General features: G+C 45.0%; 1 protein-coding gene across 3 annotated transcripts in view; it reads left to right on the top strand.

The window, feature by feature from the left end:
• The window catches only part of LOC144818874 (uncharacterized), a 181,898-nt gene that overhangs the window by 74,769 nt on the left and 81,441 nt on the right, over positions 1-25,688 (top strand). For 2 of the 3 annotated variants that reach the window (XM_078676691.1, XM_078676692.1), the window contains exons 6-7: positions 12,650-12,710; positions 12,834-14,037. The exons of the other annotated variant lie outside the window; for it this stretch is intronic. In XM_078676691.1, the coding sequence (XP_078532817.1) occupies positions 12,650-12,710; positions 12,834-12,937 (165 nt within the window). In that variant the 3' untranslated portion in view covers positions 12,938-14,037. Of the gene's footprint in view, positions 1-12,649; positions 12,711-12,833; positions 14,038-25,688 lie in introns of those variants that run through there. 3 annotated transcript variants of the gene reach the window in all.

The following is a 25,688-nucleotide window of genomic DNA, read 5'->3' on the forward strand; positions in this document are numbered from 1 at the left end:
TTTTGGGACATTATTACCAAACCCCTGGACCGCAAATTATTTTTCCAATTTAGATGCGGTTCACTTCCCATCGGGGAGTTCACAAGGAAATGGGGAACAGATTGGTCTGGCTTTTGTCCTAACTGTCAAGGCATTAGGGAAAGCCTAGAACATCTGTTATATGTGTGCCCTTTATATTCTGCCCCCAGAGCCAAATGGCTAAAGCCTGTGTGTAGGCACCTAGGAACCAGACTGGCTGTTGAAGCTACAAGATTGCTAAAAACTACCTTGGATCCCCTCATTGTTGTGGGGGTGGCTAAATTTCTCGGGTGGGCATGGGTGCTTAGAAGCAGGTTCATCAAAAACAATCGTATGGTGACTGCATAGTTTCCTGCAACATGTCGATGATGGTTGTCCACGTGTTCATTTTTAATAATTGTATATTTGTATAAGAAGCTGATTAGTGTGTAAATGATTTAATACTTGTATTAACTGTTTAATATGTACATATTGTATTTTTTTATTGTCTTTTATGATTGACTAATCGAATAAAGACTTCTTGAACCGCTGTCGTCGTCCCCCCCGCCCCCCTTTGTTCAAGTTTGAAAACTAGGGCAAAAATTATGTTGACGTGCTTGGTTTTTCAAAAAGTGTAGGTCGAAGCCTTCATGTTTCTCCCTACGAGGCTAAAAGTCCCTTTTTAGTTTTTGCTATATTTTAAGTGACTAATGGTCCTCGACTGCCACCATGTGGCCAGTTTATGAACTGGAAGATTCTGCTTGGCGCACACGGGTTTCAGCCTTGGCAAATTATTCTACTGGGGTTCTCCACCAACCTGTAGCTAGTGAAGAGTGTGGAAGCAAGTATACGTTTGTAACACCACATTTTCAGGAACATTGGAATCTTTATCGTAATAATTTCAAATGGAAGTGCTATTCTTTGCGTACTCTTTGGAGAAAGTCAACACTTGGAGGTAGGCAAGGCAGCGAAGAGCCGAGCCTGGGTCCTGGTTTTGCTTTGAGGCAATCGAGCGATCAAGATGCATTATGTACATTAGACAAATGACGTAATGAAGAACATTTTAAATAATTTAAATGGAAAAAAAATCTACATTTCTTTTTCTTTATTAAGTAGATATGAGTATATCGTTGACCTGAGGGTCCTTTATTGAACATATTTTTTACATGAAATATTCAAAAATACCTCCATGCCCTGTTGGCTTGCCAAGAGTTACCCAAGACGTGTCCGTTTGCCGTATGGTATATATTATTAAATACGTAGAAAGATTATTTTATATTAACCGTATCCAAATGACTGTTTGCATAGAACAGACCCTGAACTCCGTTTCTTTAAAGTGCTCTCAAATAGGCTGGTAAAGGAAAATGATATATAGTGAAGAAAAACGCTTTGTCTTGGATCAAATAATTTAGTCAGCGGGGAGGCTGGGATTTGACCTCGGGTTTCCTGGTTGCACATTGTAATTCAGTCATCTCTTTCTCTCCTCATTCAACAGCAGATGTCCGTGCTCTGTGTTCAGTAATTGGATGAATTACTATTCGTACATGGAGTTCAGTAAATGGTGTTCTTGCACCTTAAAACTAACGCATACTACACTGTCTCTCGATTCAAAAGCTCACTTTTCCGTTTTTAACGTTCCTACAGAAAATTATGATAAAACACAGAACATGTCTATCTGAAGCCATTTGCCTGCTTGGAGAGCTGTACCCAGGGCATCAAAATCGATGGGTGCTCCAAAGCCTCTAATGTTTAGAGAAGCTGTACACCTCGATGACTGCAATTAAATAATTAGCAAAATGGAATCTGCTTGCCAGGTCACCCAAGCACGCTCCAACATTAACATAAAAAAGCACCGAACATTTAACTAAGTACCATTCCCATGCGGAGTATCCCGCTTCATATACATATGTGGGATAAAGTACTCCGTAAAGTAAATTTTTAGGCTATTTCAAGTTCCTGACAACTTCCATGACCGAATTGAGGAATAAGACCGTAGGCAGAGTTCCTTTATAAGGTCATGGAAGTCCGAGGTGACTTGCAATATTCTTATAATGTATGGCAGCGTGTACTTTATTCCTTATCATACTTGGCCACAACATCACCCTTCCCACAAACCACTTAAAACCTTAGTGTGATAATTGTTCTAATGAAAAACAGAGGCTGCTTGTAGACATGAATATTATTCGTTTATGTAGCGCAAGTTAAACGCACTAAAAATCAGTTAATTTGTTGCAAAACGATATTGGAATCAGTTTAACGTATGTTAGATTAAAACATGCAGTAGCTCAGAATGTGTAGAATCGCTCTGTAGGTTTATATCTTTCCTGTAATGGCCTATAGCAAGCAAAACATTAACACATACTTTTCTGTGGTTCATTGTTCATTTTAGTAAAACAGATAGAAGAATGAACAGATAGTAGTCCTCACTTTTGTTTAAACTGCAGCTACAATTATACGCTTTGTGTCCTTCACATTAGCTGCCAGCAAACATTGTGACACAACTCAACTATAATTAGTTATTGCAGTTGAACAGCTAAGTCATTCCTTTATTACAGGAGATTGCAGGCTCCCATGTATACATGTATATTGTGTGTGTGTATAAGGATAGATTGATGTGAAAGGTAAAGCAGTGGATGCTTTTTTTTGTGTTATTAGTGTTAGCTTGTCTGACTTAACTTGACAAACAATGATTGTATGAAAGGCTAAACTTCTCAGACTGCAATGAACAAATTCTCTGTTTTTAGCGGTTTTTGTCTTAGAACATTTGTATATTCGAGAGTGTCATAGCCTGTTTGGGGGAGGGAGGGGCACAAGGCAAGCTGGGGCTACTGGGCCTCAGCCATAGGTCCCGAGGGTCATTTATACTTCTGATTTCCAGGGGTCCATCCGACTATGGCTCTGCAAACTGGGCCAAGTACAACCTCTTTATCACTTGGCCGTCTGTGGTGTCGACGGTAAGCAATCGCAGGCTTATCTGGGATATAGTATGGAGGTGTGGAGAACTCCACTCTCAACAATCACCCATCAGAACAATAACGGAGTAGCCAAATCATTTTAATCTACACACTTAAAACATATAGTTCACAGTATTAAACATATATAAAATGATTACACATTTTTGGACAGGCACTTGGGCTACAGAACCTTGTATTCTGCCCCAATGCCCCAATTCTTCCCTCTATCTGTTTTCCCCACCTTGGCAAGCCTAGGTCTGTCTACCCCTCCCAAGGGTTTACTGTCTCAGGCAAGTATCAAGGTTTAGGTGCATAGATTACCCTTAAGTTTAGTTAATAGCATTCAGCGCCTGTAGCAAATCTTAGGTTTTACAGTCTCCCCACAGGCAGGCATCGGAGATAGTGTAGCACCAACGGCGCTTTCAAAGAAAGATCCTACTTATACATTTTAGTTAAGATGTGGGTGGTGACCACTTCACTCCTGCTTTCGAGAGAGGTGTCCGCTGGAAGTTTGGCCCATGATCAGGGAAGGACCTCAGCAGAACTTGTGCGGGTATCTGATGACTTCGAAGGCAGGTGTCGACTCTGGCGAGCAAATGGGTCCCACTATAGGTTTCCGATGAGTTGCAGTTGTCAGGCCACTATGTTTGGAGGTCACAGAGTGTGATAACAACCACTGTGAAGGGGGAGGGTTACAGGTGAAGTGGAACAGCACTCCTGGAGCTCAGTAGTGGCACAGTCTGCCTCGACACTGACTTCTGAATGGCAGCACACTCCTTGGGCACAGTGCGTCTTGACAGCAGCAGGCTCTACCTTGGACATTAGCTCATTTGAAGCAGTGAAAACAGCTGCCAGTGATTCCTCCAGGATCCATCCACATGGAGAGTCTGCAATGAATATTCCTTGGGGGCACTTAGATCTCTCTTCATTCTTCCTTCAGCCGGTGGACACAGAAGGCCTGGGGGTCAAGCTGCTGTGGCACTTCAAGTCAGCTGCACATCTGCAGGGTTGGCAGGCTCTTTCCATCTCTCAACCGGTGGTTGACTTCAAGGTACTTCAGGTCAGAGATTCAGCTTCTTGCAACAAGGCCAGGGGATATCACCTGGCTTCTGATCCAGGTGATGTCCCCTCCTCTTTGAAAAGCTGGCTGTCAGGCAGACATTAGCTCTGATTGCACTGCAGTCCTCTGATTACTCTGTGGAGCATTGCCTCCCTTGGTCGACGAGCACTTTAAGAACTGGAATAACAAGTGGGCCAGTGCCTCCCACTTTTATAATGGTTAGGCAGACAGAATATGTGGGTTCTCCGTTTACACTGAAAACCTGTTTGGGTTGGTTTTATTTTCCTCTGCCTTCTGGTCAGTATGGAGAACCAACTAGTGAGGCACAAAGGGGTGAGCTTTAAGAACCTGGCTCTAAACAGCCACGCCCAGTGATCAAGAAAGGGACAAATGACTGACCTCACCTAAAATACACTTCTCGCTCTTAACAATAAAGACTGCAGTCCATCCACCATCTGCTAAACTGCAGTGCTAAGGAAGACTAACATGGTCAGTGACTGGCTGCCGCCCCCTCCCGATGACCACACCAACCCCCGGACACATGAACATGAAACATGGTTATCTTTGGAAGGCGGGGGGTCGCAAGGCCCCCCGGCCGTATTTATTAAGATATAAAACAATCATTTTTAATTGTACGATAATCAGTTATACAAAAATTAGCAAGACATTAGATACAAGATTGTCAACATGTGTGAGAGACTAACCTTAACAAAAACTCTAATACAGGTTGTTTCCTAACCGAATCTAACATCCTCATCTGAATTTTTGTATACTAACATTTCTGGCCATATGGCAAGGTCGCTAACCGGTGTCAGGTCCTACTAGCTGCGCCTCACCAAAAAAGATGTGCGCATGCGCAGCCGGGCCCGGTAATTACCCGGTCCATGCCGTGAACTCCATTTACCCACTAAAGGAGGGCCCTTACTCTGCGCCATCCGGTGACGTCATAAGTATGCGCGCGCGGGGTGGCTACCAGCCTAAGGAAAGCGTGACTCCTCCAACCCGCGCCCCTTTGAAGCACCAGTTACCTTGCCCCTGAAGTTCTAGGAGGGGCCGATGGCCCCTCCCCCTGGGCGGGAACCTCCATAGGATGATGCCCGCCCCCTCAGACCTTAAAATAGCTGCTCACCGGTCATGACCTTACCGCCACAGGCCAGCATTGTTAACCGACGATCTGGCCTCCCCCTTCCTAGATCTCAACCAGGACCGATTTACTTAGAAAATCCTTCTAGCCAGGCCCAGAGATTATTAGACCACAGGACGTTCCCTGCCTCAGTCAAGTGTACTCGGTCCCCCAGGTAAAACTGCTTGCCCCAGATACATCCATGTGGAATCGTCTGCAACCGGGGGGCTCGGAATAGTTTGTCCAACTGTGTGTTGATCCTCTTTACCGAGTGATTCAACGCCCTGACCGAGTTTCCCCCCCCCCCCTCGCCACTGCGACCGAGGGAGAAGTTGCGACCATACTACTGTGCAGCCCGGGCAAATCCTAGCCACCCACCCCGCAGTGGAGATGATCTCCTCAATAAGGATGCGCCTCCCCAGTTTGGCCAAATCATTCTCCCCAAGGTGAAGTATCACCACTGACGGGGGGCGGGCTGCTGAGCTAAGAGTCCCTGGAAGAAGCTCCTAAACTGGCTGAGGCACAGACCCCCTCTTCCGAAAAATGAGATATGAAACCCCTTTCGCGCCGCCCTGTTCCTACCATCTCCTGAAAGAAAAACATGTTCAGCACGCCTCACATAAGAGTGGCCCACAATCCAAGTCACCAGTTTCTTGCGCTCTTCATGCCGCTTGTGTTGTGATGGTGTAGATCGGTGACGCCCGGCGGCGAGTTCCTCCCCTGCGTCACAGGTTTGAGAAACTGCAAAAAACCAGAAACATACCAGGCGTGAGCACCATCCTATCACAACATGTCAATTCGTACATATCGTTTGTAACATTCAGACGACCACCTCCCTATTCTCTTCACATTCTCCACTGGGAGACCCCTTGCCACTGCTTCAGTTGCCGCCCCTATCCTAAAGGAGTGCGTGCCAAATTCCTTGGGATCAAAACCTGCCTGTCTGACCGTCAGTTCTAAGACTCTCCTAAACTGGTACCTGGTCAATGGCGTACCATCGGCGTGACACAACAGTGCACCCCCCGCCGTGCCCTCACGCTGCCTGTGGAAGACTTCCACATGAGAAACCGGGCAGCAAGGATTAGCCCGGGCCCGGTGGAGCACTATGGTGTGACCCCGTGGTTCCTGGTCAGTCTTGGATCTCTGAATTGTCACCCACATGGTATCCTCTCTAATCTTCACACAGGCCCCCTCTAGGCCACCCAGCTTATCTTCCCTTGACGCTGCAACCAACTCGCCGACTCTCGGGGCCCGATAGAAAGCCAGGGAAAAGGCAGCCTTGAACAGAAGTACCTCCCACTCTGAGCTACAGACACTGTGAAGCGCCACCAATAAGGCTGTCAGCCGCGCTAGCCCAATGGGCCTTCTCCTATCTGCAGAGTGACCTTGTAAACGGCGCCAACCCCTCAAAGCCTTGCGCACCAAAAAGGTGTTAGTGGGATCCCGCATGCCCTTAGCCTGCGCAAAGGAGACCGCCGCCCTATGCCTGCTCGCAGCCGCCACTGAGTGCCCTTCCCTGTGCATCACTTCCAAGTAGGCCGCAAAGCTGTCCTCCTGTGCCCACCTAACCTCCCATTCCAGCCCCAAGAAAGCACGGTAAGACAAAAACGCCCCTTCGTAGGCTGCCTTGGTCCTGGGGGCTAAGCTAGCAACCACGAGGTCCTGTAATCTGGGGCACCAATCTGCCAAAGTACTGTCGGGAAGTGTGCCGGCGAGGGGTCTGCTGCAGGAAGATGTTCCCTGAAAACCTGCATTTTAAAGCGAGAAAGGGAGTAAGCTGCATTGTTGAGGATGCCTGGGACATGCTTGGCTCTGAACACCACATTCCATCTTAAGCACTGTAACACAATCTCCTTTATCAGGCGCAGTATGAACGGACAGCGTGCCCCCTGCTGATTTATACATTCGACAACCGTCATGTATCAGACCAAAACACCACTGATTGATTACACAGGTATTCCGGCCAGACCTTCAAAGCCACCCATATTGGGAAGAGCTCCAGGAAGCCAATATTGGTGGTCAGACCCCATGCTCTCCATTCCTCCGGCCACCTCTGGGCGACCCACTTGGTCCCCAGGATGGCGCCGAAGCCCGCACTACCAGCGGCGTCTGTCCATAAACCCAGCTCCGCTGATGTGGCGGGAGAACCGGACCACACTACCCTGCCATTAAAATCCTCCAGGAATGCCATCCAGATATGCATATCCTGGCGAACCTCAGATGACAACCTCGTGCGGTGATGTTTCTCCCGTAATCCCTTCATAGCCTGGGCAATGGAGCGTGAGAATGGGCGTGCCATTGGGATGACCCGCAGAGCAAAGTTCAGTTGCCCCACCACTTCCTGCAGCTGTTGTAGGGAAACCTTGTCTTTGCGTAGGCATTGCCGAAGAGCTGTTCTAAACCTAGACACTTTGTCCCTGGGCAACCTGAAACATCCCTCCACTGAGTCAATTTCGATACCAAGGAATTCGAGGCAGGTGGACGGGCCGACTGTCTTACCTGGCGCCAGCGGGACCCCAAAAGCCCGCATGAGCACGCAAAATTCCTGCAATGCCCAAGCACACTCCTGACAGCCCGCCGCACCAAATCGTCCAGGTAATGCATGACCTGCTGGTAGCCAAAAGCCCGCATGAGCACGCAAAATTCCTGCAATGCCCAAGCACACTCCTGACAGCCCGCCGCACCTAAGAAAAGGAAATCGTCCAGGTAATGCATGACCTGCTGGTAGCCCGTCGCCTGTCTCATGACCCATTCTAGGAATGAGCTAAGCGTCTCAAAGTAAGCACATGATATAGAGCAGCCCATGGGCATGCATTTATCCATGTAAAACTTGCCTTCGAAATTAAAACCTAGGAGGTGGTGGTCCGCAGGATGGACTGGGAGGAGGCGGAAAGCAGATTCTATGTCGGATTTTGCCATCAGTGCCCCTGGCCCCAGAGCACGCAATAAATCAACAGCCTGGTCAAATGAGGCATACTTTACGCTACAAATCCCCTCATCAATCGCATTGTTCAAGGATGCTCCTCTTGGTGCCGACAGGTTGTGAATCAGTCTAAACTCGCCTTTCTCCTTTTTGGGTACTACTCCCAGCGGTGAACACACAAAATTGGGGACAGGTACCTCCTGAAAAGGGCCAGCTATCCTGCCCAGCGACAGTTCCTTGCTAATCTTAGCCGCCACCACCGTAGGATTATGCTTTACTGACATTTGGTTCCTGCAATGAGCGCTACCTGTGTAATCCACCGCCGGGATCCTAAAACCCTGTGAGAAACCTTCCTGGAGTAAAGTGGCCGCTGTGTGGTCCGGGTATCTATTCAACTATGTGATCATTGCTAAAACGTCTATCGGCGTGGGGGGGCCCAAATCGTCTGCACTACTCTGGCTTCCCCCTTCCCCTCTGACCGTGGTTGCCTTGCTTGGATCTGCAAGTTGTCTCGGGGTGGGAAGAGTGACCACAGACTGCACATGCATGTCTAAATCTACAGATGCCCGGGGCCCTTGTGCAGGAGCGCTTATTAAAGTCCCAGCACACCCCTTTCCTCTCTGACCCCCCCCCCCCCTATTCTTCCCCTGGGCTGACCGAAAGGGCTGTTGGGGTCTGGCGGAGAACACCCTGACTGCACTGGTGGACTGGGATGGGGCTGTGTCACCTGAGAACTGCTTATGCCACGACATCGAGTCCACCCTGTCCCATGCCAGTGATGTGTCAAATTCCTTGGCTTTCCTGAAATTAACATCATACTCCTTCCACGCATCCCCAGTGTATTGATCACTCCACCCCACAATCCTGCTGTGGTAGCAAGCCATTGCTGCCTGGACATTAGGGGGGCGTTCGGCCGTGATAGCCGTGAGGACGGAAAAAGCCCTGATCCAATTCTTCAAAGTCTCCTCTACCCTGAACCTGGAGCACTGTGCCCTCCACTCACTCGGATGCATCCATTCCTTCAATAACTTGGCCTGCTCCATTTCCCTATTGTCTAATAACAAAGAATAAATGTAGACATATTTTCCCGCCCAAATCAACTCCTTCACTGCCTGGGACACATGTTGTGCCTAATTTTCACTCCTGGATGGCGCTGAGCCGTCCCCCATGAGAGGCAGCGCCACCTCCTTACCATTTCCGGGCACCTGGGCCGGTAGACCACCATCTCCATTCAGTTGGGCGGGACTGGAACCTGTAAGTGAAGAAGATGAGGGCACCGCAGTACTGTCGGTCGCCGTCGCAGCTTTAATCTTTTCTACCAACTTCGCCGCTTCTGCCGCATGATCTGATGAAGCAGGAAACACACCCCCCTTTTGCAGCCAAGGCAATAAGGCCGCTATCTGAGATACCAATTCAACAGGGACCGGGTCCAGGTTACCGGCTGGCACCCCAGGGGGCGTGTCCGGTGGCGCTGGTGTGCTAGGCAAGGGAGCGGGTGTCGGCGGCACACCCGGGACTGGTATCGGTACCGCGGGGGGGTAGGCCCTTCAGGAGGGGGTGCCGGCGGCATGGCCAGAGCCGGTGCCGCGGGCGCCGGAATTACGGGCACAGGTGCAAGCGGGACCGGTACCACAGGTAGGGGTGTCATAGGGACCGGAACTACAGATACTGGGGCCGGGGCACCGTACCTGGGCTTCTTGGCCATAGATCTCTTTGGTGGGGTAACGAAATCCCCCCTTCGCAAGGGTGCCGCTCTCTGCCGAATGGGCCTGCCTGATGGGCCTGGGGGATCAGCGAACCTCTCATTCATGCGGGCCTCTAACTCATCAACCTACTCCAACCTCTTATTAATGTGACTCATCTCACGCATCATGGCCTGCATCATCACCTCCATCCTGGACCCTCCTTTACCACCCCTTGGCCCTGGCATGCTTATCGACCACTGCCGGTTTTAAAATTATCAACCACTGCCCTACACTCCTAGTGTTACACCTTCGGTGTATGTGTGCTCTGTACCTTCACTAGCTGGAGGATGCGCAGGGGGCTGTAAGCACCATGCAACCGTAACCGCAACGCCCCGGCTGATCCAGTTTGTCAGGGGTGAGTAAATTCTACCGTAATCCCGCCCGGCGGCTACCAGAAGCGATGGAATGCAAGCCCCCCGCTCTCCCCTTACCGGTCCAATCCTGCATAGTCTCAGCCGGTATCAGATCTGTGACTAGGTCTGCCGTTCACCACTCTGGGCTCACCACGCACGAGATGTGAAGAAACACAGTATTAGTTGCCTGCAATACAAAAAATTATTAATATCCGGGAGTGGCACTCAAACATTTGCTGAAAACTGCCAATAGTACCACACTTGAATGGGGGCTCGCACCCTTGTTGGGCACCCCCTAGCCACCCTTAGCTGCTTAAAAAACCACCCAGACCAGCACAGATGTATGTGTCCGAAGCAATAACGAAGATTAGAGGAAACGGGACAATAGAAAGACAAAAAACGAAATTTTAAATTGCAGGCTACTGGACTCAATTACACATAGTAATGCAAAAAACGAAATTCTAAATTGCAGGCCACAGGTCTCCCCTCGCATACTACATATATCAAGGCAAAACGAAATTTTTAATATTGCAGGCTACAGGGAAATCGCAGGCTACAGGTCTCCCTTCCAATTCCTGCCCTGGTCGACCCGGCTTCACCCCTTGAGAAGCCTGTACTACTATGACCGCCCGCCGCCTCACCCGACTCCTCACCTCAGTCAGGCGCTCGTTCCCCGCTCAAAAACGGCAGCAGTGGGCGAAAGCGAGGAGGCGTTACTGTTCGCCGTCACCTCCTGTCTCCCCACACAATACCTAGATGTCGTACTGCACTCCCCCCGTACACCGCTTGACACTGCCGCCGCCCTTGTGAAGGCCGCTCGACGTAGCGAACGCCGACCACCGCTCAAGGCTGCTGCCCCTAACTCTGCGACGACCTAGCACCTCGGCTCTGCGCTCGTCCGGAGATGGCCGCCCCAGGATCCAGAATTCTGTAATCAAAATTGGAAAAATTAGTAAAAACAAGAAGCCCCGAGCGCGGGGCACAACCGGTGTGGGGGAGCGTCCAGGGAACAAGGGATCACCTGGGCGCTCCCCGCTTCTTTATCCTAGAGGGGCCCGAAGGGGGGGCGGCACGCCCCCTCTCCCAACCCCTCCTGCAGCCCGCCCCCCTGACCCGGATGTCGCTCAATGCCATCCGGGTCAGGGAGGGCGCCAACCAATCGGCGGTAGGGCGCGCCCCAGAGGACACGCCCCACCGCCGAGAGGCACGTAGGAGAGGAGCGGTCGCCGCACCGCCATGCGGGCGGGGGGGCCAAGAGCCCCCCCTTTTCATTAGCAGCTCCGCTCAGCAAAAGGTTCTTATCAAAATTCTTGAGTCCTGTCTCCTCTTTCCCCACCTCAGGGTCTGGATCTTCTCCCTTATTCTTCAGGAATGTAAGCAATGCATTTCCACTATCCGAGAAAGCAACCTCGCCATCATCTGGTGTACAGGAAGAAGCCAGGGCCTTTCAAAATGGAACTCGCCGGCTTGCATTACTGTGGCTTACTCGTATATACACCACAGCCTAAATACATGTACATGCTTAACTTTCTCTTGGGTTGTTTACCAATGGATCTGGGTAAGCACCTAGAAGCAGAGCTTTATCAAAGTGGGCCGGTAGACCTCAACTCCAGTGACACAGATACAAGGTTAACTACTGATTCACAAAACCTGGTATGCTGTCCCCACCACTCTGCATGCTAGAACTGTGATGGGCATGGAAGCCCTGAGTCCGGTAAAAAGGGATATTTTTGATGTGCTCCTCCGGGGTACAAAACCGGTCCTGCACCTGACAGGTCTAGGTCTTCATGCATATACTAAATTAGTGTGAGGCTGAGGCAAAAATGAAAACCCAGGAAACTAGTCTGGCACTCCGGGCAGGGGACACAATTGTACGTGATGCAGGGACCATCCCTGTCTCAATGGGTACCGAAAGCAGCAGTCATTCGCTTGACTCAGTTTGGGCTCTCCTGGGACTAGGATCAAGCCAGATTCAGACCATCTGCTCGAGCTTGTTTTGACTTTCCTACCGCTCCTGCGGATTATGTAAAATTAAGGCACACCTTACTCCTACCTTCTAACCAGCATTCAGCATTTAATGAATGCCAGTTGCCCATTTCTATGTTTTTACTCAGGCCCTCCAATCTCAGGTTGATTTATGGATTCCACCTAATTATATACCCATTTGCTGTTTATTTTTGTTTCTTGTGCTAATGAGCTTTGGAGTTTCTGGCTAAACAATTATGTAAGTCATAATTGTCTTATTTATATTTGTTTTTTCTATCCTACAAAAATAGTCTAGGAAAACATTGATGCTCTTACCTACAATTTTGTATCCAGCTCTCTGTTTTATATAAAGTTAGTAAGGAATGTTTCCGAAAAATGCACAAATACTGCTTCATCAGACACAGCTAGCTAACAGTAAGACAAATAAAAGTAATTGTAAAGTAGAGTTTATGCAAACCGTTGCATTGCGTAGATTGAACCACAGTTACTTATGTACTTATTTTTGTAGGAGTGGCTACAGCCGACAGAAGAAGCTCCGCAAACTGTGGAACTCGTTTGCACTTTCAGAGGTAAGTGAAGTTAAGCATTTTTTTAAAATTCCATCTTCTTTTGTTGGATTTGTGTCTAATATCCTTGTTCTGTGGTATCTCTATTCTAAGTGTAATGTATCCACTTTCTCAATCTTCTTGCAGGAGGCGATGAGACGGTGTTTAACTCCCCCATGCAGTTCAGGGATCGTCATTTTGTAGCAGAAGACGACTTCTCAAAACCACCACCATACGTCAGGCTTACTTGAAATTGGGGAAACTTTGGCAACTTATCATAATGTGCTCAAAAATGTCCCTTAGAACATTTTACACTCACAACTTCAAGATTCACACGTTTTTAACTTTGCATTTTCAGAGAGGTTTTTCTTGGGGGGGAGGGGTGGCGGGGGTGGAGTGCCATAAAATACTCACAGAAAGAGAATCGAGCATGCACACAGCAGTACTGAAACCAGCCGCAGGAGAGTACCAGCGCATTTCAATGCTATGATGTTTTGAATACTATGTCATCTTAAAATCTTGTCGTATTCGTATGGTCGTCACAGCAATACTGTTGATGCCTCAATTGCCGGCACTGCTCATGCCATGATCTTCTAATTTCAGTGCCCTTCACAGTAGCTTTCTGCTGACGCACCCCTCACCACTCTCCAATGCCTTTCTGGAAACATTTCAGTTTTAACTAAAAGTATCAATGGCAACAGGTAGAATGTTGTATTGCAGCAAAGTGGTGATCATAGAGGAGTTTGTCCAAGGTGACTACTACACAGAGAAGAGCTAAAGGAATCCCGTTGCAGAAGTTTTTTTTATTTTCAATATGCTGCTACTGGGGAAGATTTTATTTCAAATGCTAGCCCCTTTTGCTCGAAGTTTAATGCTGTGTCCTAAAGGCGCACCTTTGTCTTGACTATAGCACTCAGGATTTTAGATGTATTTCCCTTCTCTGCGTGCTCTTCACATATGAATCTTATTTTATTTAAATTTCTGGTTGACTACAGCTTATATTAATGTCACTTACACGTGATTTTTAACATTATACAAATCTTAAAGTGCATCCATAGTGGCTAGTAGTTTATTTTTTCAGGCTCACATTGCTGTATTCTGAGGTAAAATTGAAAGAAAAGGGTTTTTCACTTACTTCAAGGTCCGATTACATTTGAAGGATTTAGGTTTTTAATTCAAAGTGAATGTAATGTATATTAATGTATATAGTACTTTCCTACATGTTTTTGCACCTGGTCTGATTTTTGATGTGCCATGAAATTATTTTTAGTGGTGTTTTTTCAAATGTTTTACTTTTATTTTTAAATTGGAAGTTTTTAATTAAAAAATAAATACAAATATTCACACCTCACATTTTGTTTCAGTAGTTATTGAGCTCCTTTCCTTTGGTAAACCATGTTTTGTGTTTGCAAAAACGTATCCAAATTTGTGTGTGTGTGTACGGTTGTAAATGTATCAATATTCATTGCAGTGTAGAGGAAGCGGATCACCAGCCCATTCACCAATGTTGATGGCTTGGTTTGTGACATAACCTTTCTGTGAGCTAGTGTAGAACTAGGAGTAATACCACGTTGATTAAGCCAATGCAGTGGGTCAAACCGTCCCAATGCTTGTGACCAGAATCCTACTAGAAATGAAGCAGTTTACCGCATGCACAAAACAATTCTATCTGTAGCATAAAAGAATCGCTTAAAAAAATAAAGAAATAGCAATTCATGTTTCATATTTTGTCATCCCTATGTGCTGTAAGTGGCAGGTTGTAGTATTCTCTGTGTTGTGCCTCTTAGGCACCTGTAGTTGGAACCTTGTATGCTTCATGGTTCCAGGCTTTGTTCTGAGAACGCTATGTTTTGACAGTTGGTCTCTGTCACTGCTCCCTGTCGCTGTGCTTCTTCTAAGCTCAATAAACGCTTCATTTACTATTCCTCTGAAACGTCCTGAGTAATTTACTACAAATTTATTGGCGACGATGCTTAGAAGAAGGTAAAGAACCCGCCTGCCTTACCTCGTATATCCTCGTGTGGCAACAAATAAGGATTAAACTTCGAAAGAGAAAGAAGAGCAGCCGCTCTGATATCAATGACGAACCAGCGAAATAAGACTGGAAGCGAGATAAGTGAATTTTGTTTACTTTCAGCGCTTAATCAGCGTAAAAAAAAAAAGAAGCTTAAGCGGACTCTCCGGCAAACGCTCCCAACGTGTGACGTCCACAACCTGTCGTCAGCAGCGTACGCTGGTTGGCAACGCATCTGTGCATTCTCTGTGTTACGTGGTTGGCAACAACGTTCAGTAAAACTCCTCGCGCCTCACAAAGGACGCGCTTCCTTGGCAACCAAGCTGCTCGCGTCTTAGAGAGGTCGCACTTACTTGACAACGCGACCACGTCAGCAACAACGTTCGGCCAAGCTGTTCGCACTTCAGAGAGAGTGCGCTTCTTTGACAACACGACCACGTCACGCTTCTTTAACGACGCGCCTTAGCAACAAACAAAACGTGTTCATTACAACTAAGGCAAACGCACTGAATGCGCAGAACGGTGTTTTCATGTGTCAACATATTTATTGACACAGATTGTGATCCAGTGTAGTTCAATCTAAAAAAAAAAATAACATATTTTTTTTTTTTTGTTAAAAAAAAAACATGAACAATTTTTCCTATTGACAGCGACAGAGCACAAAAAAAAATATTTCAGTGGAATTTTAAAAGAATACCACATTTCACAAGATGCAGTCTGTGTCTCCTCCACCTCCTTTTTTGGAGACCCCAGGAAATCCACCTATTAGTTGGAAAAAATGGTTTGATGCCTTCGAGACTTATTTGGGTGCAATAGGCGCGTCAAGATATCGCGCAGAGGAAGAAGTGTCTTTTGCTACATTCTTTAGGTTTTGAAGGGAGAGAGATCTATAAACATTTGCCCCCTTTAACTAGAAACAACGCAGAGGAAGATATAGACGAATATACCGAGACTAGAATGAAACTTGAACTGAGATTTGATGTTAAACCCAGTCTTGTAGTAATTAGACACACATTCTTCAAAAGGGACCAGCTACCTGGGGAGGACGTTGAGACATATATCTCTAGTTTAAGACAACTGAGCGCAGAATGCGAATTTTGCAACTAATTAGAGATCAGTATGTTTGTAAATGTGCAGACAAGTCAATTCAACAAAAACTACTGACGTTGGGCAATCCAACTCTTGAGGAGACTATCCGTATGGCCAAGAGTATAGAATTGTCTAAAAAAGAAGTGAAAGAACTTGAGAGGAAAAACGAAGAAACTGTTTCAGTAGTTAGAACTAAGGAGAACAAAGATGACAAAACGGCTTTTGGTCAGCAACGTTTTGAGAAGAGTAACTTTGCCAGTTCCCAACGTTTTGAGAAAAATGCTTTCTCCAGGAGTGACATTTGTTATAGATGTGGCAATCCCTCACATAACAAGAACAACAAATTTTGCCCTGCCAGGAATTCTACGTGTCGTAACTGTGGAAAGTTTGGACATTTTGCTAAGATCTGTCAAGTTTCTAAACAAGGGAATTCGACTTTCAGCAATAAGTATCAAGGGCAGAACAATGTTAATGTGGTTGGAGATGTCACAGAATTTTATGGAGGGACTGGGAGGGACTCTGATCCTATCAACTGTATTCAAGACGACCTTAGGGACATGGTCGTAGTAGTACGTGATGATGGTGTCATCGTTGGGGACCCTTCAGAGTATGTTGATCCTTATGAGGATTTTGGTGTAGGTGATAGTCATTTCCTTATTAGTGGATTCAGGCGCAAAAGTGACGATGATCACTCAAGAATTGTTTAATGAAACTTGGCCTGAAAGGGAACTCTTGCCTCCAGATAGAGCTCCTGTTTCCTATGAGGGACATAGGATATCTCTTTTTGGTTTTTTTGAAGATATTATTCAGTTCAGGGGTAGGAAAATTTTTGGGAAAGTATATGTCTCCATTAAAGGCTTGAACATCTTGGGGTGGTTTCACCAAGGGTTGTTTAAGATGATTCTAAGACCCGGTACTAAAGAACAGATTAGTATTGAGTCATGTGACTATTCTGAAAGTCTTGCAGTTGTAGATTCTAATGAATACATTGAGAAACTAATTCTTAAGTTCCCTACTGTTTTCGGAAACAGCCTTGGCACGATTAAAGATTTCAATCACGAGATAAAGGTGAAGAATGGGGCTATTCCGATTAGGCACAAAGTCAGGAGTGTCCCCTTCAGTGTGAGGGGTGCCCTTGAAAAGGAGTTGAATGACTTGTGCAAGAGAGGGGTCATAGAACCTATAGAGTCGTCCTTATGGTTGTCTCCCCTTGTTGTCGCCAGGAAGAGGAATGGTGATTTGCGCGTCTGTGTGGACTTGCGCAGTGTAAATAAAAACATATTGATTGATTCACACCCTTTGCCTAAGATTACGGACTTGTTGTCTCTCACCAGGGGTGCAAGGTGGTTCACCAAGCTGGATTTAGCTTCCGCCTACCACCAGGTGGTGTTGAGTCAATCATCTAAACATCTAACTGCCTTTGTTTCTCCTTTTGGGAGTTTTCAATACTGCAGAATGCCGTTCGGACTTGCTGCGGCAGTTTTCCAGAGACTAATGAATCAAATGTTTAAAGATGTTCCTGGGGTAATTGTGTTCCAAGATGATGTTTTGATTTTTGGGGAGGACAAAGGGGGTCATGATTTTTCTTTAAGTCAAGTTCTAGAAATTATGCAAGACAAGGGAATTGTACTGAAATCTGAGAAATGTGTTTTCCTAAAGGAAAAAGTGGAATTTCTGGGGCATGTAGTCTCACATAAGGGGGTGGAACCACGTCCTGGTCTTGTTAAAGCCATTGTAGATGCCACTCCACCTGTTGATAAATCTGGTTTGAAGTCCTTTATAGGGCTCAGTGAGTTTTACTCCAGGTTTATGAAAGACTATGCATCTAAAGTTCAACCTCTCACAAACATGTTAAAAAAAAATGTACCTTTTGTCTGGGATAAGAACTGTCAAGAAATTTTCGATTGGATCAAGTCACAGCTTGTGAGTGAGAATGTGCTCAAACCTTTTGATCCTAATAAGGAGTGTATTGTCACTGTGGATGCAAGTGGTTTTGGCCTTGGGGCTGTTCTTACTCAGAAAAATGGCCAAATAGACAATACTATCGCTTATGCCTCAAGGGTGTTACGTGGGTCTGAGGTTAATTTCTCTGTCATCGAGAAAGAGCTTTTAGCTTGCTGGTGGGCAGTCAGGAAGTTCAATCCTTTTCTTTGGGGCAGTCATTTCATGATTCGAACGGATCATAGCCCTTTAGTTTCTATTTTGTCTGGGGAGAAAATCAAAGAACATACTCCCAGAATTGCTAGGTTGTCCACTAAACTACTACAGTATGACTTTGACATTGTGTATCTCCCTGGTTCGAAGAATGTCAGGGCGGATTATTTTTCACGTTTTCCCATAACTGAGAATGACTATGGATTTGAATAGGAGGATGACCTAGAGGACTGTTTTGTTGCTGCTGCAGATCTTGAAGGAATGTGTGCCATCAATGAAATTGAGTGGAAGGAGTAGTTATTGAAAGATGAGGTCCTTGTTCAAGTTGCTAATTACCTGAAATCTGGTTGGCCTAAGGAGAAGAATGTTTCTGGAGAGTTCCAGACCTACGTTAAGGTTGCTGACGAGCTTACTGTTGAGGATGGCATTCTCTTGCGATGTGGCATACTTATTCCTCCTGAGAGCTTGAGGAAACGTCTTGTTGAGGGTGCTTATGAAGGTCATTTGGGGAAAACTTTTACAAAGCGTAGGTTGAGGGATGTGTTCTGGTGGCCACTAATGGATGTTTGTGTTGATACTTTGATAATTGTGTCATTTGCAAATCTTCTGACAAAAGTCACAAGGTAAGGACACCCCCTTTAGAGCCTATTCAGCTTCCGGAGAGAGCGTGGGAGAAGATTGGAGTTGATTTAGTTGGCCCCTTTTATCTCCTACCTTCCTCTTCTCGCTTTGCCATTGTAGCCATTGATTATTACTCAAAATGGCCGGAGATTCGATTTGTCAAGGAACTTTCTTCTGCTAATGTCATTCTTTTTTTTAAAGGATATTTTCTTGAGAGAGGGTTTCCCTTCTGTGGTCATGACGGACAATGGTGTGCAGTTTGTCAGTTCTGAATTTGAGTGTTTTCTTAAACAAGGTGGTGTTGGTCATAAGAAGAGTTCTTTGTATCATCCTCAGGCCAGTGGCCTTGTGGAAAGGATGAATCGCGTGCTCAATAATTGTGTGCAGTGGGCCGTTGCCAGCAAGTGTGTTGTTGAGAATGCTGTACGTTCCATGCTATGGTTTTACCGCACTACTGCGCATTCTTCCACTGGAGTTTCTCCTTTCGAACTTTTAAGGGGGAGGAAACCTTCTACAAAAATTTGTCCAGGTTGGATGTCTAAGTGGGTGAAAATGAATGTGATGGATGGCATTGATGGTTTTGTGAGGCACAATATTTCGGCAGCTCAGAGGAAACAAAAGATGTATTTTGATGAGAGAAAAAGATCTGTGCCTCATAATATCTCTGTTGGGGATGTCATTCGCATAAAGAACTCCGTTCATGTCACCAAGGGAAGGAGCAAATTTTCTGAACCAGTAGTGGTCGACAAGGTTTGTGGGAATGCTGTGCGTGTGAACAACAAGGATTGGTGGAACATTTGTAAAGTTGTAAGGGTTGGTAGGAATGATGTGTTACCCAGTTCTGTTGGTAAAAAGGGAAATGGTAATGTTGATGCAACTTTTGTGTCAGAGCCTCGCAGGAGTCTCAGAGTTTGTAGGATTCCTGCCAGGTTCAGATAATTGCACTGTAACCTTATTGTACCAGATAGTTGTACTGTAACCTTATTGTATTCTTCTCTGCTCTCAGCTGTGTCTTTTCTCTTTTATTCTTTATCTTTTCTTCTTTCTCATTATCTTCTTACTCATGTTTTCTTTCTTCTCTTTTTCTCAACTATCTACTTTCATTCGTTTTTCATTTTATAGAAAAGAGGATAATGTAGTATTCTCTGTGTTGTGCCTCTTGGGCACCTGTAGTTGGAACCTTGTATGCTTCATGGTTCCAGGCTTTGTTCTGAGAACGCTATGTTTTGACAGTTGGTCTCTGTCACTGCTCCCTGTCGCTGTGCTTCTTCTAAGCTCAATAAACGCTTCATTTACTATTCCTCTGAAACGTCCTGAGTAATTTACTACACAGGTGTTCTCCCCAAATGTAATTGTACTCAATTGACTGACGGCTACTTCAGATGTGAACCAGAAGCCTGCGAGTAATTGCAGATGGCATTGAGTGTTTAACTTGCTGAGACATTGTGGTGCCTTATGAATTTAAGGCTTTTAAGTTAATACCAGACTACGGGGACATACATTAATTGGAAGGTTCAGAATGTTTTGCATTCTGAATCCGATGTGCATTAGCTGCATATAAGAGTTTCAGTGCCTTGGGTAATAAGTACTATATAAATGCAATTACAGTTTTAAAATGTGGCTCAATTTCTAAGTTGGCCATTGCAAAATATACCTGCAGACCTACGAGCATATATAGTAAGACAATGCAGGTGATGGACGTACTGTCGGCAGATAATCTCTGTGGGGAAGTGGGTCATTTCACAGGCTGGAGATTATGACCTCTGTTTCATAGAAGAGCAAGCAGCAGGGTTAAGTCTGACCTTAAGCAAGGTTGTACTATATTGAAATCCAAAAAAAGAACACTATATCTGATCCAAAAGGCACCCATAGCTGCATTAATGGGTGCTTGTTAAATTCTGCCAGGCTAGTCACTCCATGCCTTACAGCATGTGGCCCCAAAGTTCGACCGTCTCACGCCCATTGTCCTCTTGACTAATTTTAAAAAGAGGGACTGTATCAGAAGCTGGATAGTATTTATTCATAAGTTTTATATAGCGCTAGCTAGACATGAATGTATCGGAGTGCTTTACATAAAATTAAAAATATAATACTGTAGCTTTTCATATGGTGCTAGACACTTAGATTAAAGAGCAAGCATAAATAGAGATAAAGAGTCATTGGTCAAAAAGGGTGGTTACAGTATGCAGAACAATTTGAACTGCATACATTAAAGGAGTAACAACATTAGACAGCTGACACAATCAAATAAGCAACTATCAAATGGTTGGGTGTTAGAGGGAATGAGCTATTGGAACATAGATCAGTGCATTAAAAGTATTTTTTGAGGAGAAGGAATCTATGCTTCCTTTTGAAGGAGGGGTTCACTTATTTATTCAGCGTTTTCTACAGCGCGAACATGGCCCAAAGAAATGAATGTCGGAGCGCTTTACAGTTAGATCGCACTACATTTTCAGAATACAAATCCTGTACACCTACTACCAGGAAAATGAGACTTCACCCCATTGCATGTTCTAATAGTTAAAATAACACACTTCATAGTAATAGACAACCTTAAAACAAATCACATAACCCTTATTTACAAACCAATACTGAGCGTTACTAGGAATACACAATGGTGACTCATTGTATGACAACTACAGTAGAAGACCAGAATGACAATGGATTGGTCCAGGAACCTGATGTAAGTCCTATGAATTGACCTTATACCTCTCCATTATTAAGGAAAGAATTTACTCACCAGAAAGGACTTAGTCTCCTTGAATTTGGTCGTGTTGGTAATCCTTCTGAGTGAGTTCCAAATCCTAGGTGCAGCTCCCGTGAACGCTCTATCATATGATCTCTTCCGGAAGGAAAGCTGATTTCAGTAAAAAATCTCCCCCCTGCCCCCTCTCCTAAAGGATCTACTACCTACAGACAATGTAATTTTCTGGGCCATGTAACGAGGAGTTGAGTGCTGAATAGCCTTGTGTGTTATACATGCAATCTCAAGCTGTATTCTCGCCTCGAATGTAACCAATTGAGCGATTTCAGGTGAGGAGTGATATGGTCAATTTTTTGGGATCCCGCTATAAATCTTGATGCCGCATTGAGACCAGCTTTAAGGAAACTGTTAAAATCTTAGGAAGACCTGATAAAGTTGAGCAACCGAATTCAATTCTAGAGATGACCAACGCCTGGGTGCATCAGCGGTCTCTAAGAAGTGTGTTCCATATCCTGGGTGCATTTCCAGAAAAAGACCGAGTCTGGGTGGATTCCCTTTTGAGTGTGGGAAGTATGAGATTGTCCCAACAATTTTCTCCTGTACAAAATAGCACCTGTTTTGTACTGGAAGATGCATTTAGTCTGCGTGAATCCTAATTCTAAAATCTTATGTCTGCAAAGTACATTTAGACCCTTCTTAAACAAATGTAACAGATTCAAAGTCTGTTTAGGAACACGTGTTAAGACAATAAACCTAAAGGATTTTTGGTAAATATCCCCTATCCCATCATATTCATACCTTATCTAGTACTTTAATCCGAAAGCAGCCAAGCTCTGTCTTCTGCAGTTGTCAATACTCAACATCTTGCATGTTGTTAGTGAGCATCTTCTATACTATATGTGACCTTTTTATCTGTGTGAAGAGTAATACCTTATCAATCCAAAATCAATGAAACCAGAAGAAACTCTAGACCCTGCGGTCGACCTAGATAAAGCCTCCAATTTGCCAATCTGGTCTTTCCTAGTCCCCTTACTCTCACGTGTGACAAGTACATAGTGAAACATTTGTGAATCTGTAGAGGTCTGCATAATTTAAAGCTGGTTTTCTTTGTTGGGATCTATTAATCCAATCTGCTTTACTAAATGTGTGTTCTTTCATAGATCGTAAGTGAGCTTTACGAATGTCCGATTACTGGCTATATGGACAGTGCATCGTTTGATTGCCTTCGCGCTCTCTCTATAGTTAACTTTTGTATGTGTGGTTTTCAATCGTATACATAGCCACAACTTTACTGGCAAAAAGGTACAATCCAGTTCTTGAGCTGGATGGAAGCTGCTTGAGCCTATAAAAGCCACAGTTTTCACAAATAATTAGTTTTTATGTCTTTGATAGATGACTTACATCATTCTGCAGTTGATTGTCTGTTCCATTCTTCTTTGTACATCACATGCTGGATGAGTACCTAAATGCCGTGCTTAGTGCATATGGACATTGAGTAGTTTGTGCAGCAGGAGACTGGGTTGGACTGGGATAGAAATTTTGCCTGGGTACCAAAGTGCAAGCAGCCCCCATTAGTGATTTCAATAGATAAAAAAAGTGATCCATGTTTGCAAATTAGGGCAGTATTAAACTTGTGAACACCTGCTGTATAAATGTTTTGCAAAGTATGGAAGACTGTATGAATTTCAGCTTGCTGCAGGCAATGTTTGCTTTACAGGGATATAGTAAAAACTGGCCCATCAGACCATAAAATTAGCCTACAAACAGCCCACAAACTGGCCAACACACTGACCTGTCAGATTAACCCACAGGGCACTATTGACTGACCTATAGATCAGTCCGACCCTGACAGATCTTTCCTTGTCTCTTAGTCTAGGAGTCTCTTCTGCTCAAGTGTCGTACGGTTCATACTTTGTTAGACAACATAAACCTCAAAACAGTGCAAGACTGATTCTATGCACACCATCATGATGTGTTGGCCTGAGTCCGAGCTAGCTCGCAGTACACCATCTGTACCCCTAACATGGCAAGGTAACCGGTGGCATTTGTAGCCTCAGAAAATGACAATCCTGACTCCTCAAAAAATCATGCAAACGGATCTAGAACCCTTTCATTTGGTAACTCCTGCATGCTCAAAGATAGACCCAAGAAATACTAGAATTGACATTTCAATATTTTTTTGAAGCAATAAGATACTTGTGTAAAATACGTGCACTGCAATAACCAATAGAAGGAAACAAAACAGGGTATTTGGCATCACGAGAATGGTAAAGAATATGAACAATTCAACCATTACGTAGAATATATGCTTGCATAGATATAGTTATGATCTGATCTAGTGCTTTCAATCATAGGGGACCTAGGTTGGGTGAATCTACCGGAATGCCTGTAGAGGGATCTAACTCCACAGTTATCTGTGTGGGTATGTTTCATCTGGGAGTCTGTCTTGGTGTAGAGCGGAGCACCATCCTTCTCAGGAGGTAAACAGGATTCAGCTAGGCTGGTAATCCAGCATGGGGCAACCTCAACTGAGTCAGCGAGGTGCTCCTCTAAACTAAACAAAGTCAGTGATATTGTTTATATAATAAACTTCACCCATGTTACCAGGACGAATACCCAGACAGTCTATCATTATTGATTCTATCCTGACAAAGCTGTCACTGAGTGAACAATAAGAAACATTTTGCTTTCATACAAATTGTTCAAGGTTCTGATAATATGCCTTCAAAGATGTGTACATGTAAGCAGAGTAATTTCATGAAACATTATCCATACAAGCATGCAAACAAATGTGAGTCAAATGTCAGCGTTGATGAAAGAATGGCAACTTTAAATGTGAGCATGTAAAATGGTGGTATTCCTTCCTGGGCCTAATGTGACCACATAACACCCACTACACTGAGAGACTAAAAAGCTTCCTAAAATGCATGCTTAAACTACAGATTCAATATAAAACCTAAAATGTTGAAAGCATTGTGCTTCTTTAATCATAAAAGCATAGAGAACGCCAAACTGTATTAAACACGTAATAGAACAAGGTAAGTAAAACTTCATTCTAAAAGCACTTTAGTGAATAAAAAACATAACTGAGTTAAAAAATCTCTCCGCTGCTTGAAACTGCTCGATTGCTTAAATGATCTTAAGAGTAGACAAAACATTGCTGTTCCCAGCATCCACAGAAGATTGTTCCGTTGGCACCCCTCTTTCCAGGAACAAATATGCTCCTTCATCCCTCCAGCAACTGCTGAAAAGAGTGATGGCCAGTAGTGCATCCGCAGAGGACAAGCCAGGGTTCAAGTCACCGGAAGCAGACGCTTCCCATAAAGGGGTGTATGTACAAGTGAGTCTTTAGAGGACCCACCAGCAGGTCAATGTCTGTAGAGTGGAGTGGTTGCATCTCCAAGCATATATCCAGGACACACTCGAAAGTGCACAGCTGACAGTGGGATATGGGTTGCACGCAGTGTAGCCAGACAGGCCGAAAGGAAAAGAACCAGTTGTCCTTAGATTCTTGAAGCAAGGGTGTGCCAAAGGACTGCATCATTCTCCCATGACACAGTAGCCCACGTGGCAGTGCCATCCCCATTTGGCTGTGTTGTAGAACATTTATTGCGGACCAAATAGAATAAAGCCAGTGTCCCAACAACTAGGAATAGGACAAGTTGTAAGCCTCAAAATGCTTCCCTGCGCAGAGTGTATGAAAGATGGAATAACTCTGAAGACTGTCTGGAAGGTATATACCAACAGGAGCCAATTGTTTTTTTTAAATGTACGGTATCCCCACAGTACTGGAAATGTTAATGGGGTGCACTATCTCCTCAAAATGGTGTGGGAGATGGGTGCGAAATAGCGACTGCATCTCGGAGGAAGACCTTGCAACTTGAACATCAAATATATCTTAGCAGAAGTTAAGGCCACTTACTTCTGAAACAATAGGGCTGCTCAGTCTGCTTAAAGCATTACAGTTCACATTTGAAATCTCTATTGAAGGTCAAATTGTCGCATCCCTAACTATACGAGCAGGTGGAAATAGCACTTGTGTACAACAGGTCATGACCCCAGAAACAGTCACCAGATATGGTATTCCCGGATTCATGCCACAGCAACCTTAACTATTCAACCTCAAATAACTCCCATTAGAGAGCAATCTGGACGAATCACATCAGCTGGGGACCTTTCAGATAACATGAGAAGTTCGCCTTTGATGCATTACATGTGTCATGGAGTGTAATCTCTCTGCAAACCTAGAGAATGGCCTAAAGTATTCTTGCTGTTCGTGCAGCTAAGAAAAACCTCAGTTGCACAGTTCCTACATCGATAGGCAGGATCTATGCCTCCTGTACAAAGCCTTCTCCTAGCACTTCATATCTGCCTACTTAATGGTGTTGCAAGCAGTATTTGAAGTTGAAACCCATCAAAG

Source organism: Lissotriton helveticus, chromosome 2_1 (genome assembly GCF_964261635.1).
Source record: "Lissotriton helveticus chromosome 2_1, aLisHel1.1, whole genome shotgun sequence".
NCBI classification, from domain to species: Eukaryota; Metazoa; Chordata; class Amphibia; order Caudata; family Salamandridae; genus Lissotriton; species Lissotriton helveticus.